At 42.7% G+C, this 14,736-nt stretch overlaps 1 protein-coding gene across 1 annotated transcript; it reads right to left on the bottom strand.

Moving 5' to 3' along the window:
* Window positions 1–304: 304 nt before the first annotated feature.
* On the bottom strand, window positions 305–11,196 carry si:ch73-206p6.1 (phospholipid scramblase 1). Its single transcript, XM_036934658.1, has 7 exons — window positions 11,084–11,196; window positions 10,243–10,342; window positions 10,107–10,149; window positions 9,692–9,912; window positions 2,689–2,850; window positions 1,629–1,790; window positions 305–1,090 (listed from the first exon to the last, which is right to left on the bottom strand). The coding sequence occupies exons 2-7, from the start codon at window positions 10,309–10,311 to the stop codon at window positions 1,055–1,057; spliced, it is 693 nt and encodes a 230-aa protein (XP_036790553.1). The 5' UTR covers window positions 10,312–10,342; window positions 11,084–11,196; the 3' UTR covers window positions 305–1,054.
* Between the last annotated feature and the right edge of the window lie 3,540 nt (window positions 11,197–14,736).

Genomic DNA, 14,736 nt, shown 5'->3' with positions numbered 1-14,736 from the left:
TGATCAGGCCTACCACCGTTGTGTCGTCTGTAAACTTAATGATGGTGTTGGAGTCGTGTGTGGCCACGCAGTCGGGGGTGAACAGGGAGTACAGGAGGGGACTGAGCACGCACCCCTGGGGAGCTCCAGTGTTGAGGATCAGCTTGGCAGATGTGTTGCTACTTTCCCTCACCACCTTCAAGTATCCAGTTTTGTCCCCCAAAAATTAAATCAATTTTCCTCAAAACACATTTTTACCTTTTAGTGTTTACATTACTGTATTTATACTTGAGATATCACTTTTCAAAAGTAAAAAGTTCAGAAATCACTGGAGGATGTTTTTAATACTGAACATTATGTCAACTTTCCCACAAATTACAATCACATGAAAACAATAAACAATATTAAGCTACATAAATACACAAATAAATAAATTAAATATCAAAAGTCTCAAAATACTGCATACAAAAGTTGTCTCGAGCAAAACACAGTAGCAGTAATACGGTAACTTAATATACTGTTGACACAAGAACATATTAAGGTCTTCCGATTTACCAAAAAATATAACATGTTTTTTGTAGATTTCTTCTTTAAGCTACATAGCATTTCTTCATCTCTGCTCTCCTTCCTTTCCCTTCAGCATAGTGGTTGAGATAAAGATGGTGTTCATTTTATTTTCACATGTGGTAAATGGGTGAAGTGGTACCACACAACCCTTTTTATCAGACTGAGGGGGTTGTGGGCAACGCAACCACAATGTACACACTGTAAAAACACACATATGAACACTCCTTTATATACAATCTCTAAATATATAACACTGACACACACACACCTGGTTTGACTGATTTAGCTGCAATGTGTACCAACCCCAGAAGCTAAAACTAGTACCAGCGGCCATTACATTACATTCACCTGTAATCCCTTGGTAGATCTATTTATATGGTTCTTACCATGCCAACCAGATGAATCCCACACATAGCACCATGTCTATCTGAGACCTTGTCCATGAACCAGCAGGAAGTTATAGCTCCAGGAGTGCAGACTGTCTGAGATGTAGACTACTCCTCAGCTGCTAGGGTTGGTTACCGCTCTCAAAGAACATGAAATCCTGAAAGAAAACATGCAATCTCCATCAAAAACATCTACATATACCATTAGAATAGAATAGAGAATAGCACAGCATAGCCAACCACAGCATAGCTTAGCATAGCTTATCATAGCATAGCAAACCACAGCATAGCTTAGCATAGCATAGCAAACCACAGCATAGCTTAGCATAGCATAGCAAACCACAGCATAGCTTAGCATTGCATAGCAAACCAGAGCATAGCTTAACGTACCATAGCAAATCACAGCATATCTTAGCATAGCATAGCAAACCACAGCATAGCATAGCAAATCCCCGCATAGCTTTGCATTGCATAGCAAACCAGAGCATAGCTTAGCATAGCATATAGGGAAACCTAGTCAGTTGTACAATTGAATGCATTCAATTGAAATGTGTCTTCCCCATTTAACCTAACCCTCCTCTGAATCAGAGAGGTGCGGAGGTCTGCCTTAATCGACATCCACATCAACATAGAAAACCACAGTATAGCTTAGCATAGCATAGCACATCATAGCATGAAGTAAAATACTAGACTTACGACGAGGAAACAAGCTCCTATCATCACAGCCTTCATCTTCACGTCCAGATCCATGGGGAACTGGATCCCAAAGTTATCAGCGTCCGTGAACGCCTCACGGAGTAGACCGGTCCACTGTTTACTGATCTTCCCTATCTTATCCACTTCATCCATGGTCACGATCTGGAGAGGAGGCAACAGTAGGCAACAGCCACTTTACACACAGAGAGATGCAGCTGAATCACCCCCACCCCCCCCTCCAAAAAAAAAACATTATTTTAATGTTTTTATTATATTTTATATTAACTTTTTATTATATTTTTTGTTTATATATATTTTTGTATTTTTTACGTATTTTTCTTAAAATTGTTGGTTTAAGGGCTTGTAAGTAAGCATTTCACTGTAAGGTGACCTGTAAGCTGTTGTATTCGGCGTATGTGATCAAATACAATTTGATTTTGATTTGACATTATTATCTTCCGGGTGTTACTAGATGGAAAGTGATGAAATGGAGAACTTGTTAAACTTGTTTGGCTAGGTTCCATTTCATTGTGACATATTTGCTTTACTAGTCTGCCTGCTGTCCAATCACAATCTTCTACATAATAAAAATGTTTTATCTTTAGTTTCTCCTGAAATAAATTCAAACTTTGAAGGAATTTGAATGGCAATATTATGCTTTTGGCTAAACTCTTCTCCATCACAGTAAAGTTCAATGTCTTTGACCCAAACAGCCCTCAGAGCCTAAAGAACCAGCAGCATGCAAGAATGGCAACATGGTAACTCTGTCCCACAAAAACACACAATACACTGTTTGGGTCGAATGGATTCATTCACCCAGAACTCTTGTTGATTAGTAACATGTTTACCATCGTTCAGAGACAAACAGACAGGCCTTATAAAACCCAAAAGGGTCCCCAGAACCAGAACATTTAACCATGTAATATTCTGTTTTCACAGATTTCATCATGTTCAGTGTGTATGTGTTTGTGTGTGTGTGTGTGTGTGTGTGTGTGTGTGTGTGTGTGTGTGTGTGTGTGTGTGTGTGTGTGTGTGTGTTTGGACAAACATACACACGTACCTCAAAGTCAACATCAGGCAAGCAACTCCAACCACAGAAGGGTCCATGCAGCCTCAGCACAGCCTCTCTGTGTTCATTCTCTATGATGAACTTGGGGGAGAAGGGGTGCCACTGCTGGACCACGTAGCCTACCGTGTTCCCTGGGGGGGCCTGCACCTCCAGCTGAGACAGGGGCGGTGGGGTAATATAACAGAGAGGGGCGGTGGGGGTAATATAACAGAAAGGGGTGGTGGGGGAATATAATATAGAGGGGTGGTGGGGTAATATAACAGAGAGGGGTGGTGGGGGTAATATAACAGAGAGGGGTGGTGGGGTAATATAATAGAGAGGGGTGGGGGTAATATAACAGAGAGGGGTGGTGGGGTAATATAATAGAGAGGGGTGGTGGGGTAATATAATAGAGAGGGGTGGGGGTAATGTAACAGAGAGGGGTGGTGGGGTAATATAATAGAGAGGGGTGGTGGGGTAATATAATAGAGAGGGGTGGTGGGGTAATATAATAGAGAGGGGTGGGGGTAATGTAACAGAGAGGGGTGGTGGGGTAATTTAATAGAGAGGGGTGGGGGTAATATAACAGAGAGGGGTGGTGGGGTAATATAATAGAGAGGGGTGGTGGGGTAATATAATAGAGAGGGGTGGGGGTAATGTAACAGAGAGGGGTGGTGGGGGAATATAATAGAGTGGGGTGGTGGGGTAATATAATAGAGAGGGGTGGTGGTGGGTAATATAATAGAGAGGGGTGGTGGGGTAATATAATAGAGAGGGGTGGTGGGGTAATATAATAGAGAGGGGTTGTGGGGTAATATAATAGAGAGGGGTGGGGGTAATATAACAGAGAGGGGTGGTGGGGTAATATAATAGAGAGGGGTGGTGGGGTAATATAATAGAGAGGGGTGGGGGTAATGTAACAGAGAGGGGTGGTGGGGTAATATAATAGAGAGGGGTGGTGGGGTAATATAATAGAGAGGGGTGGTGGGGTAATATAATAGAGAGGGGTGGGGGTAATGTAACAGAGAGGGGTGGTGGGGTAATTTAATAGAGAGGGGTGGGGGTAATATAACAGAGAGGGGTGGTGGGGTAATATAATAGAGAGGGGTGGTGGGGTAATATAATAGAGAGGGGTGGGGGTAATGTAACAGAGAGGGGTGGTGGGGGAATATAATAGAGTGGGGTGGTGGGGTAATATAATAGAGAGGGGTGGTGGTGGGTAATATAATAGAGAGGGGTGGTGGGGTAATATAATAGAGAGGGGTGGTGGGGTAATATAATAGAGAGGGGTTGTGGGGTAATATAATAGAGAGGGGTGGTGGGGTAATATAATAGAGAGGGGTGGTGGGGGTAATAGAATAGAGAGGGGTGGTGGGGTAATATAATAGAGAGGGGTGGGGGGTAATATAATAGAGAGGGGTGGTGGGGTAATATAATAGAGAGGGGTGGTGGGGGGTAATATAATAGAGAGGGGTGGTGGGGTAATATAATAGAGAGGGGTGGTGGGGTAATATAATAGAGAGGGGTGGTGGGAGGTAATATAATGGAGAGGGGTGGTGGGGTAATATAATAGAGAGGGGTGGTGGGGTAATATAATAGAGAGGGATTGTGGGGTAATATAATAGAGAGGGGTGGTGGGGTAATATAATAGAGAGGGGTGGTGGGGGTAATATAATAGAGAGGGGTGGTGGGGGGTAATATCATAGAGAGGGGTGGTGGGGGTAATATAATAGAGAGGGGTGGTGGGGGGTAATATAATAGAGAGGGTGGTGGGGGTAATATAATAGAGAGGATGGTGGGGGGTAATATAATAGAGAGGGGGGTGGGGTAATATAATAGAGAGGGGTGGTGGGGGTAATATAATAAAGAGGGGTGGTGGGGTAATATAATAGACAGGGGTGGTGGGGTAATATAATAGAGAGGGGTGGTGGGGGTAATATAATAGAGAGGGGTGGTGGGGTAATATAATAGAGAGGGGTGGTGGGGTAATATAATAGAGAGTGGTGGTGGGGTAATATAACAGAGAGGGGTGGTGGGGTAATATAATAGAGAGTGGTGGTGGGTTAATATAATAGAGAGGGGTGGGGGTAATATAACAGAGAGGGGTGGTGGGGTAATATAATAGAGAGGGGTGGTGGGGTAATATAACAGAGAGGGGTGGTGGGGTAATATAATAGAGAGGGGTGGTGGGGTAATATAATAGAGAGTGGTGGTGGGGTAATATAACAGAGAGGGGTGGTGGGGTAATATAATAGAGAGTGGTGGTGGGTTAATATAATAGAGAGGGGTGGGGGTAATATAACAGAGAGGGGTGGTGGGGTAAAATAATAGAGAGGGGTGGTGGGGTAATATAATAGAGAGTGGTGGTGGGGTAATATAACAGAGAGGGGTGGTGGGGTAATATAATAGAGAGTGGTGGTGGGGGTAATATAACAGAGAGGGGTGGTGGGGTAATATAATAGAGAGGGGTGGTGGGGTAATATAATAGAGAGGAGTGGTGGGGTAATATAATAGAGAGGGGTGGTGGTAGGTAATATAATAGAGAGGGGTGGTGGGTAATATAATAGAGAGTGGTGGTGGGGGTAATATAACAGAGAGGGGTGGTGGGGTAATATAATAGAGAGGGGTGGTGGGGTAATATAATAGAGAGGAGTGGTGGGGTAATATAATAGAGAGGGGTGGTGGTAGGTAATATAATAGAGAGGGGTGGTGGGTAATATAATAGAGAGGGGTGGTGGGGTAATATAATAGAAAGGGTGGTGGGGTAATATAACAGAGCGGGTGGTGGGGTAATATAATAGAGAGGGGTGGTGGGGTAATATAATAGAGAGGGGAGGGGTGGTGGGGTAATATAATAGAGAGGGTCGGTGGGGTAATATAATAGAGAGGGGTGGTGGGGGTAATATAATAGAGAGGGGTGGTGGGGTAATATAATAGAGAGGGGTGGTGGGGTAATATAATAGAGAGGGGTGGTGGTGGGTAAAATAATAGAGAGGGGTGGTGGGGTAATATAATAGAGAGGGGTGGTGGGGTAATATAATAGAGAGGGTTGGTGGGGTAATATAATAGAGAGGGGAGGTGGGGTAGTATAATAGAGAGGGTGGTGGGGTAATATAATAGAGAGGGGTGGTGGGGGTAATAGAATAGAGAGGGGTGGTGGGGTAATATAATCGAGAGGGGTGGGGGGTAATATAATAGAGAGGGGTGGTGGGGTAATATAATAGAGAGAGGGTGGTGGGGTAATATAACAGAGAGGGGTGGTAGGGCGTAATATAATAGAGAGGGGTGGTGTCGTAATATAATAGAGAGGGGAGGGGTGGTGGGGTAATATAATAGAGAGGGGTGGTGGGGCAATATAATAGAGAGGGGTGGTGGGGGTAATAGAATAGAGAGGGGTGGTGGGTAATATAATAGAGAGGGGTGGTGGGGTAATATAATAGAGAGGGGTGGTGGTGGGTAATATAATAGAGAGGGGAGGGGTGGTGGGGTAATATAATAGAGAGGGGTGGTGGGGCAATATAATAGAGAGGGGTGGTGGGGGTAATATAATAGAGAGGGGAGGGGTGGTGGGGTAATATAATAGAGAGGGGTGGTGGGTAATATAATAGAGAGGGGTGGTGGGGTAATATAATAGAAAGGGTGGTGGGGTAATATAACAGAGCGGGTGGTGGGGTAATATAATAGAGAGGGGTGGTGGGGTAATATAATAGAGAGGGGAGGGGTGGTGGGGTAATATAATAGAGAGGGTCGGTGGGGTAATATAATAGAGAGGGGTGGTGGGGGTAATATAATAGAGAGGGGTGGTGGGGTAATATAATAGAGAGGGGTGGTGGGGTAATATAATAGAGAGGGGTGGTGGTGGGTAAAATAATAGAGAGGGGTGGTGGGGTAATATAATAGAGAGGGGTGGTGGGGTAATATAATAGAGAGGGTTGGTGGGGTAATATAATAGAGAGGGGAGGTGGGGTAGTATAATAGAGAGGGTGGTGGGGTAATATAATAGAGAGGGGTGGTGGGGGTAATAGAATAGAGAGGGGTGGTGGGGTAATATAATCGAGAGGGGTGGGGGGTAATATAATAGAGAGGGGTGGTGGGGTAATATAATAGAGAGAGGGTGGTGGGGTAATATAACAGAGAGGGGTGGTAGGGCGTAATATAATAGAGAGGGGTGGTGTCGTAATATAATAGAGAGGGGAGGGGTGGTGGGGTAATATAATAGAGAGGGGTGGTGGGGCAATATAATAGAGAGGGGTGGTGGGGGTAATAGAATAGAGAGGGGTGGTGGGTAATATAATAGAGAGGGGTGGTGGGGTAATATAATAGAGAGGGGTGGTGGTGGGTAATATAATAGAGAGGGGAGGGGTGGTGGGGTAATATAATAGAGAGGGGTGGTGGGGCAATATAATAGAGAGGGGTGGTGGGGGTAATATAATAGAGAGGGGAGGGGTGGTGGGGTAATATAATAGAGAGGGGTGGTGGGACAATATAATAGAGAGGGGTGGTGGGGGTAAAAGAATAGAGAGGGGTGGTGGGTAATATAATAGAGAGGGGTGGTGGGGTAATATAATAGAGAGGAGTGGTGGTGGGTAATATAATAGAGAGGGGTGGTGGGGTAATATAATAGAGAGGGGTGGTGGGGGTAATATAATAGAGAGGGGTGGGGGTAATATAACAGAGAGGGGTGGTGGGTAATATAATAGAGAGGGGTGGTGGGGTAATATAATAGAGAGGGGTGGTGGGGTAACATAATAGAGAGGGGTGGTGGGGGGTAATATAATAGAGAGGGGTGGTGGGGTAATATAATAGAGAGGGGTGGTGGGGTAATATAATAGAGAGGGGTGGTGGGGTAATATAATAGAGAGGGGTGGTGGGGGTAATATAATAGAGAGGGGTGGTGGGGGTAATATAATAGAGAGGGGTGGTGGGGGTAATATAATAGAGAGGGGTGGTGGGGGTAATATAATAGAGAGTGGTGGGGGTAATATAATAGAGAGGGTGGGGGGAGGTAATATAATAGAGAGGGGTGGTGGGGTAATATAATAGAGAATGGTGGGGGTAATATAATAGAGAGGGTGGGGGGAGGTAATATAATAGAGAGGGGTGGTGGGGTAATATAATAGAGAGGGGTGGTGGGGTAATATAATAGAGAGGGGTGGTGGGTAATATAATAGAGAGGGGTGGTGGGGGTAATATAATAGAGAGGGGTGGTGTGGTAATATAATAGAGAGGGGTGGTGGGGTAATATAATAGAGAGGGGTGGTGGTGGGTAATATAATAGAGAGGGGAGGGGTGGTGGGGTAATATAATAGAGAGGGGTGGTGGGGCAATATAATAGAGAGGGGTGGTGGGGGTAATATAATAGAGAGGGGAGGGGTGGTGGGGTAATATAATAGAGAGGGGTGGTGGGACAATATAATAGAGAGGGGTGGTGGGGGTAAAAGAATAGAGAGGGGTGGTGGGTAATATAATAGAGAGGGGTGGTGGGGTAATATAATAGAGAGGAGTGGTGGTGGGTAATATAATAGAGAGGGGTGGTGGGGTAATATAATAGAGAGGGGTGGTGGGGGTAATATAATAGAGAGGGGTGGGGGTAATATAACAGAGAGGGGTGGTGGGTAATATAATAGAGAGGGGTGGTGGGGTAATATAATAGAGAGGGGTGGTGGGGTAACATAATAGAGAGGGGTGGTGGGGGGTAATATAATAGAGAGGGGTGGTGGGGTAATATAATAGAGAGGGGTGGTGGGGTAATATAATAGAGAGGGGTGGTGGGGTAATATAATAGAGAGGGGTGGTGGGGGTAATATAATAGAGAGGGGTGGTGGGGGTAATATAATAGAGAGGGGTGGTGGGGGTAATATAATAGAGAGGGGTGGTGGGGGTAATATAATAGAGAGTGGTGGGGGTAATATAATAGAGAGGGTGGGGGGAGGTAATATAATAGAGAGGGGTGGTGGGGTAATATAATAGAGAATGGTGGGGGTAATATAATAGAGAGGGTGGGGGGAGGTAATATAATAGAGAGGGGTGGTGGGGTAATATAATAGAGAGGGGTGGTGGGGTAATATAATAGAGAGGGGTGGTGGGTAATATAATAGAGAGGGGTGGTGGGGGTAATATAATAGAGAGGGGTGGTGTGGTAATATAATAGAGAGGGGTGGTGGGGGTAATATAATAGAGAGGGTGGGGGGAGGTAATATAATAGAGAGGGGTGGTGGGGTAATATAATAGAGAGGGGTGGTGGGGGTAATATAATAGAGAGGGGTGGTGGGGGTAATATAATAGAGAGGGGTGGTGGGGTAATATAATAGAGAGGGGTGGTGGGGTAATATAATAGAGAGGGGTGGTGGGGTAATATAATAGAGAGGGGTGGTGGGGTAATATAATAGAGAGGGGTGGTGGGGGTAATATAATAGAGAGTGATGGGGGTAATATAATAGAGAGGGGTGGTGGGGGTAATATAATAGAGAGTGGTGGGGGTAATATAATAGAGAGGGTGGGGGGAGGTAATATAATAGAGAGGGTGGTGGGGTAATATAATAGAGAGGGGTGGTGGGGGTAATATAATAGAGAGGGGTTTTGGGGTAATATAATAGAGAGGGGTGGTGGGGTAATATAACAGAGAGGGGTAGTGGGGGGAATATAACAGAGAGGGGTGGTGGGGGTAATATAATAGAGAGGGGTGGTGGGGTAATATAATAGAGAGGGGTGGTGGGGTAATATAATAAATAGAGAGGGGTGGTGGGGTAATATAATAGCGGGACAGGGTTGGTGTTGGAACAGTGGAGAAGTAAAGAGGAAGATTGTGAAGGGGGGTTAATTAAGAAGGAAAGAAAGATGGAAGGAAAGAAACATGCTTGAGAGTTAAAGAACGATATCTCTGAACAGAAACCATGAGTTCTGTGTGATGAAACATGAAGCTGCATTTCCTTTAGGTGTACTACATTTAGAAAGGGGATCTGACCTGTCAGTAACCAGTTCTAGGGAAGAGTCTCAGAGACTGAAGTCAACTCACCTCTTGCAGACAGCAGGGGAAGAAACAGGACATGCACTTGAGAGGTCTGGTGACTGTGATGACCTCCTGTCCAAAGTTGTCAAGGACTTTTATTGTGAAGGATCGTAAGGGTCCGCAGCACTGCCTGCTAAGACAGTCATTCTCCTCCACAGCATAGAACACGTTCTGACCCATGGCATTACGTACCTCATACTTGTTGTTGCTCTCAAAGCCAGCCAGGGCTGTGGGGTCACACACACACACGTACACACACACACACACGTACACACACGTACACACACGTACACACACACACACACACACACACACATACACACACCACACACACACAGACACACGTACACAAATCTCAAATCTATGAAGACCATCATCAAAATAGTAATTCTTGTTTTTGTAAAAAAAAAATTGTACATACCTTCAATAAACTCGACTTTCTGTTTGATGAGTAGCTGATCAACCTAAATCAAAGTGCAAACAATATCAATGTTCTATAGGACTAAATTAAACAGAATCGCCACGACAACATCATGGAATAGGATGAGAGGACTCACCTGTGTTAGATACTCTAGTCCGGGTGGGCATCCCGGCAGGCCAGGGTTCGGGACCTGGTACGTGTTCATCTTAATGGGAGCAGGTCAAGCTGCTATTCAACTGTAGAAACCATGGTTACAACGTTACGAATGGAATCAAAAGGCGATCTGGCGCCACCTACTGTTGGTTTACACGATCAACACAATCACATAAATAAATAAAAACGTACATAAATGACTCCATATGATATAATGTATCGTTTAATTGTAGCCTTGTGTTTCTTATAGTCATAGACTGACTACACATGTAAATACAACCAACAGGCCAACAGCCTAATCGGAGTTCTCTTCGGGAATGTCAGCAGGTGTAGTCTATTGCAGACTGTAATAACATCCCAATAAACGGATATACCGTACCTATGCGTGAAAGAATAAACGGACAATTCTTCTCTGACAATAGGCAATAATCTAGGAAGGGAAAGGGTTTCAGCTGACAAGTCGCCAAGAAAACAAAACATGGCAAAGCTTTTACTAAGCCGTCATAGTAGCCGACATGGTGATGCGCCCATCCATGCATTAAGCGTTCAGCATCTCAAGAATGTCGCAAAGTAAACACCAAGTCAGCTGGTTTGTACTAATCTACCTGTGTCTGGTGTTCAGATGAAAACGCACTCAATGATGAGTAGGTTAAACACTGTCAAATTCAAATCTGGGAGGATGCGGGTGTTTACGTGATAGAACATAAACGATAGCCGTTTAGACTATAACAATGACACGGAATGATGAATTGATCTTTTACGATCAAACCAGAATAAATAAAGCATGGTAAACTACGAATGTTGAATCTACTCTAAAGACTCACCCATATATTCTGGAAGAAAAATATGACAGTCCGCTTCACGAGCTCAGAATAAAACCTTTAATCTCATTGGAGAATATAGATGCCTTTCCCACCCGCATCAGCCAATGGTAAACCGAGGCAGTGAAAACCCAGGAAGTATTTTCTGTCACGCGTTTTAATGTCATTACAGCGCATGCTCGTCTAGCCAGACGAGTGAAGTAGGTTAAACCACAGGTCTTAACTGGTTTATTGGTTTTACCATTAATGGCCTAAAGTATTAACTGGTGTGATCTTATGAGATACAACTTACCAATGCATGTGGAAGCCTGATCAACAGGCTATTGTTAAAATATAATAATATTAAAATATGTTTGTGTAATAACTCCTGTTATTCGTGTTTTTTATTAGGGACCCTGAAAGAGACTACATCGACAGCCAAGGAGGGGGACCCAGGTCTAAAATGCTTCAATATTCAATTGTAAAGTGAAAATGAAAATAGGTTATTGAAAAGCGAAAATGATCAAATAAAAGATTAAACATAAAAGTTAAATGCTAAAAAGTCAAAATCGGAACAACAATCATGGTTCGATAGACAAGTAACCAACAGGTATGCCAATGATCATGGTTCATTACACAGGTAACCAACAGGTATGCTAATGATCATGTTTCATTATAGGTAACCAACAGGTATGCTAATGATCATGGTTCATTACACAGGTAACCAACAGGTATGCTAATGATCATGGTTCATTACACAGGTAACCTACAGGTATGCTAATGATCATGGTTCATTATAGGTATCCAACAGGTATGCTAATGATCATGGTTCATTACACAGGTATCCAACAGGTATGCTAATGATCATGGTTCATTACACAGGTAACCAACAGGTAGGCTAATGATCATGGTTCATTACACAGGTATCCAACAGGTATGCTAATGATCATGGTTCATTATAGGTAACCAACAGGTATGCTAATGATCATGTTTCATTACACAGGTAACCAACAGGTATGCTAATGATCATGGTTCATTATAGGTATCCAACAGGTATGCTAATGATCATGGTTCATTACACAGGTATCCAACAGGTATGCTAATGATCATGGTTAATTATAGGTAACCAACAGGTATGCTAATGATCATGGTTCATTACACAGGTATCCAACAGGTATGCTAATGATCATGGTTCATTATAGGTAACCAACAGGTATGCTAATGATCATGTTTCATTACACAGGTATCCAACAGTTATGCTAATGATCATGGTTTGTATAGGTAACCAACAGGTATGCTAATGATCATGGTTCATTACACAGGTATCCAACAGGTATGCTAATGATCATGGTTCATTATAGGTAACCAACAGGTATGCTAATGATCATGTTTCATTACACAGGTATCCAACAGGTATGCTAATGATCATGGTTCATTATAGGTAACCAACAGGTATGCTAATGATCATGTTTCATTACACAGGTATCCAACAGTTATGCTAATGATCATGGTTCATTATAGGTAACCAACAGGTATGCTAATGATCATGTTTCATTACACAGGTAACCAACGGGTATGCTAATGATCATGTTTCATTACACAGGTAACCAACAGGTATGCTAATGATCATGGTTCATTACACAGGTATCCAACAGGTATGCTAATGATCATGGTTCATTATAGGTAACCAACAGGTATGCTAATGATCATGGTTCATTACACTGGTATCCAACAGGTATGCTAATGATCATGGTTCATTAAAGGTAACCAACAGGTATGCTAATGATCATGGTTCATTACACAGGTATCCAACAGGTATGCTAATGATCATGGTTCATTACACAGGTAACCAACAGGTATGCTAATGATCATGTTTCATTACACAGGTAACCAACAGGTATGCTAATGATCATGGTTCATTACACAGGTAACCAACAGGTATGCTAATGATCATGGTTCATTATAGGTAACCAACAGGTATGCTAATGATCATGGTTCATTACACAGGTAACCAACAGGTAGGCTAATGATCATGGTTCATTATAGGTAACCAACAGGTATGCTAATGATCATGTTTCATTACACAGGTAACCAACAGGTATGCTAATGATCATGTTTCATTACACAGGTAACCAACAGGTATGCTAATGATCATGTTTCATTACACAGGTAACCAACAGGTATGCTAGTGATCATGGTTCATTACACAGGTATCCAACAGGTATGCTAATGATCATGGTTCATTACACATGTAACCAACAGTTAGGCTAATGATCATGGTTCATTACACAGGTAACCAACAGGTATGCTAATGATCATGGTTCATTACACAGGTATCCAACAGGTATGCTAATGATCATGTTTCATTACACAGGTATCCAACAGGTATGCTAATGATCATGGTTCATTATAGGTAACCAACAGGTATGCTAATGATCATGTTTCATTACACAGGTAACCAACAGGTATGCTAATGATCATGGTTCATTATAGGTATCCAACAGGTATGCTAATGATCATGGTTCATTACACAGGTATCCAACAGGTATGCTAATGATCATGGTTCATTATAGGTAACCAACAGGTATGCTAATGATCATGGTTCATTACACAGGTATCCAACAGGTATGCTAATGATCATGGTTCATTATAGGTAACCAACAGGTATGCTAATGATCATGTTTCATTACACAGGTATCCAACAGTTATGCTAATGATCATGGTTTGTATAGGTTACCAACAGGTATGCTAATGATCATGGTTCATTACACAGGTATCCAACAGGTATGCTAATGATCATGGTTCATTATAGGTAACCAACAGGTATGCTAATGATCATGTTTCATTACACAGGTATCCAACAGGTATGCTAATGATCATGGTTCATTATAGGTAACCAACAGGTATGCTAATGATCATGGTTCATTATAGGTAACCAACAGGTATGCTAATGATCATGGTTCATTATAGGTAACCAACAGGTATGCTAATGATCATGGTTCATTACACAGGTAACCAACAGGTAGGCTAATGATCATGGTTCATTATAGGTAACCAACAGGTATGCTAATGATCATGTTTCATTACACAGGTAACCAACAGGTATGCTAATGATCATGTTTAATTACACAGGTAACCAACAGGTATGCTAATGATCATGTTTCATTACACAGGTAACCAACAGGTATGCTAGTGATCATGGTTCATTACACAGGTATCCAACAGGTATGCTAATGATCATGGTTCATTACACATGTAACCAACAGTTAGGCTAATGATCATGGTTCATTACACAGGTAACCAACAGGTATGCTAATGATCATGGTTCATTACACAGGTATCCAACAGGTATGCTAATGATCATGTTTCATTACACAGGTATCCAACAGGTATGCTAATGATCATGGTTCATTATAGGTAACCAACAGGTATGCTAATGATCATGTTTCATTACACAGGTAACCAACAGGTATGCTAATGATCATGGTTCATTATAGGTATCCAACAGGTATGCTAATGATCATGGTTCATTACACAGGTATCCAACAGGTATGCTAATGATCATGGTTCATTATAGGTAACCAACAGGTATGCTAATGATCATGGTTCATTACACAGGTATCCAACAGGTATGCTAATGATCATGGTTCATTATAGGTAACCAACAGGTATGCTAA

This window comes from Oncorhynchus mykiss, chromosome 11 (assembly GCF_013265735.2).
Source record: "Oncorhynchus mykiss isolate Arlee chromosome 11, USDA_OmykA_1.1, whole genome shotgun sequence".
NCBI lineage: Eukaryota > Metazoa > Chordata > Actinopteri > Salmoniformes > Salmonidae > Oncorhynchus > Oncorhynchus mykiss.
Note: the sequence above shows the minus strand (reverse complement) of the source record. Positions and strands in the feature narration are given on the sequence as shown.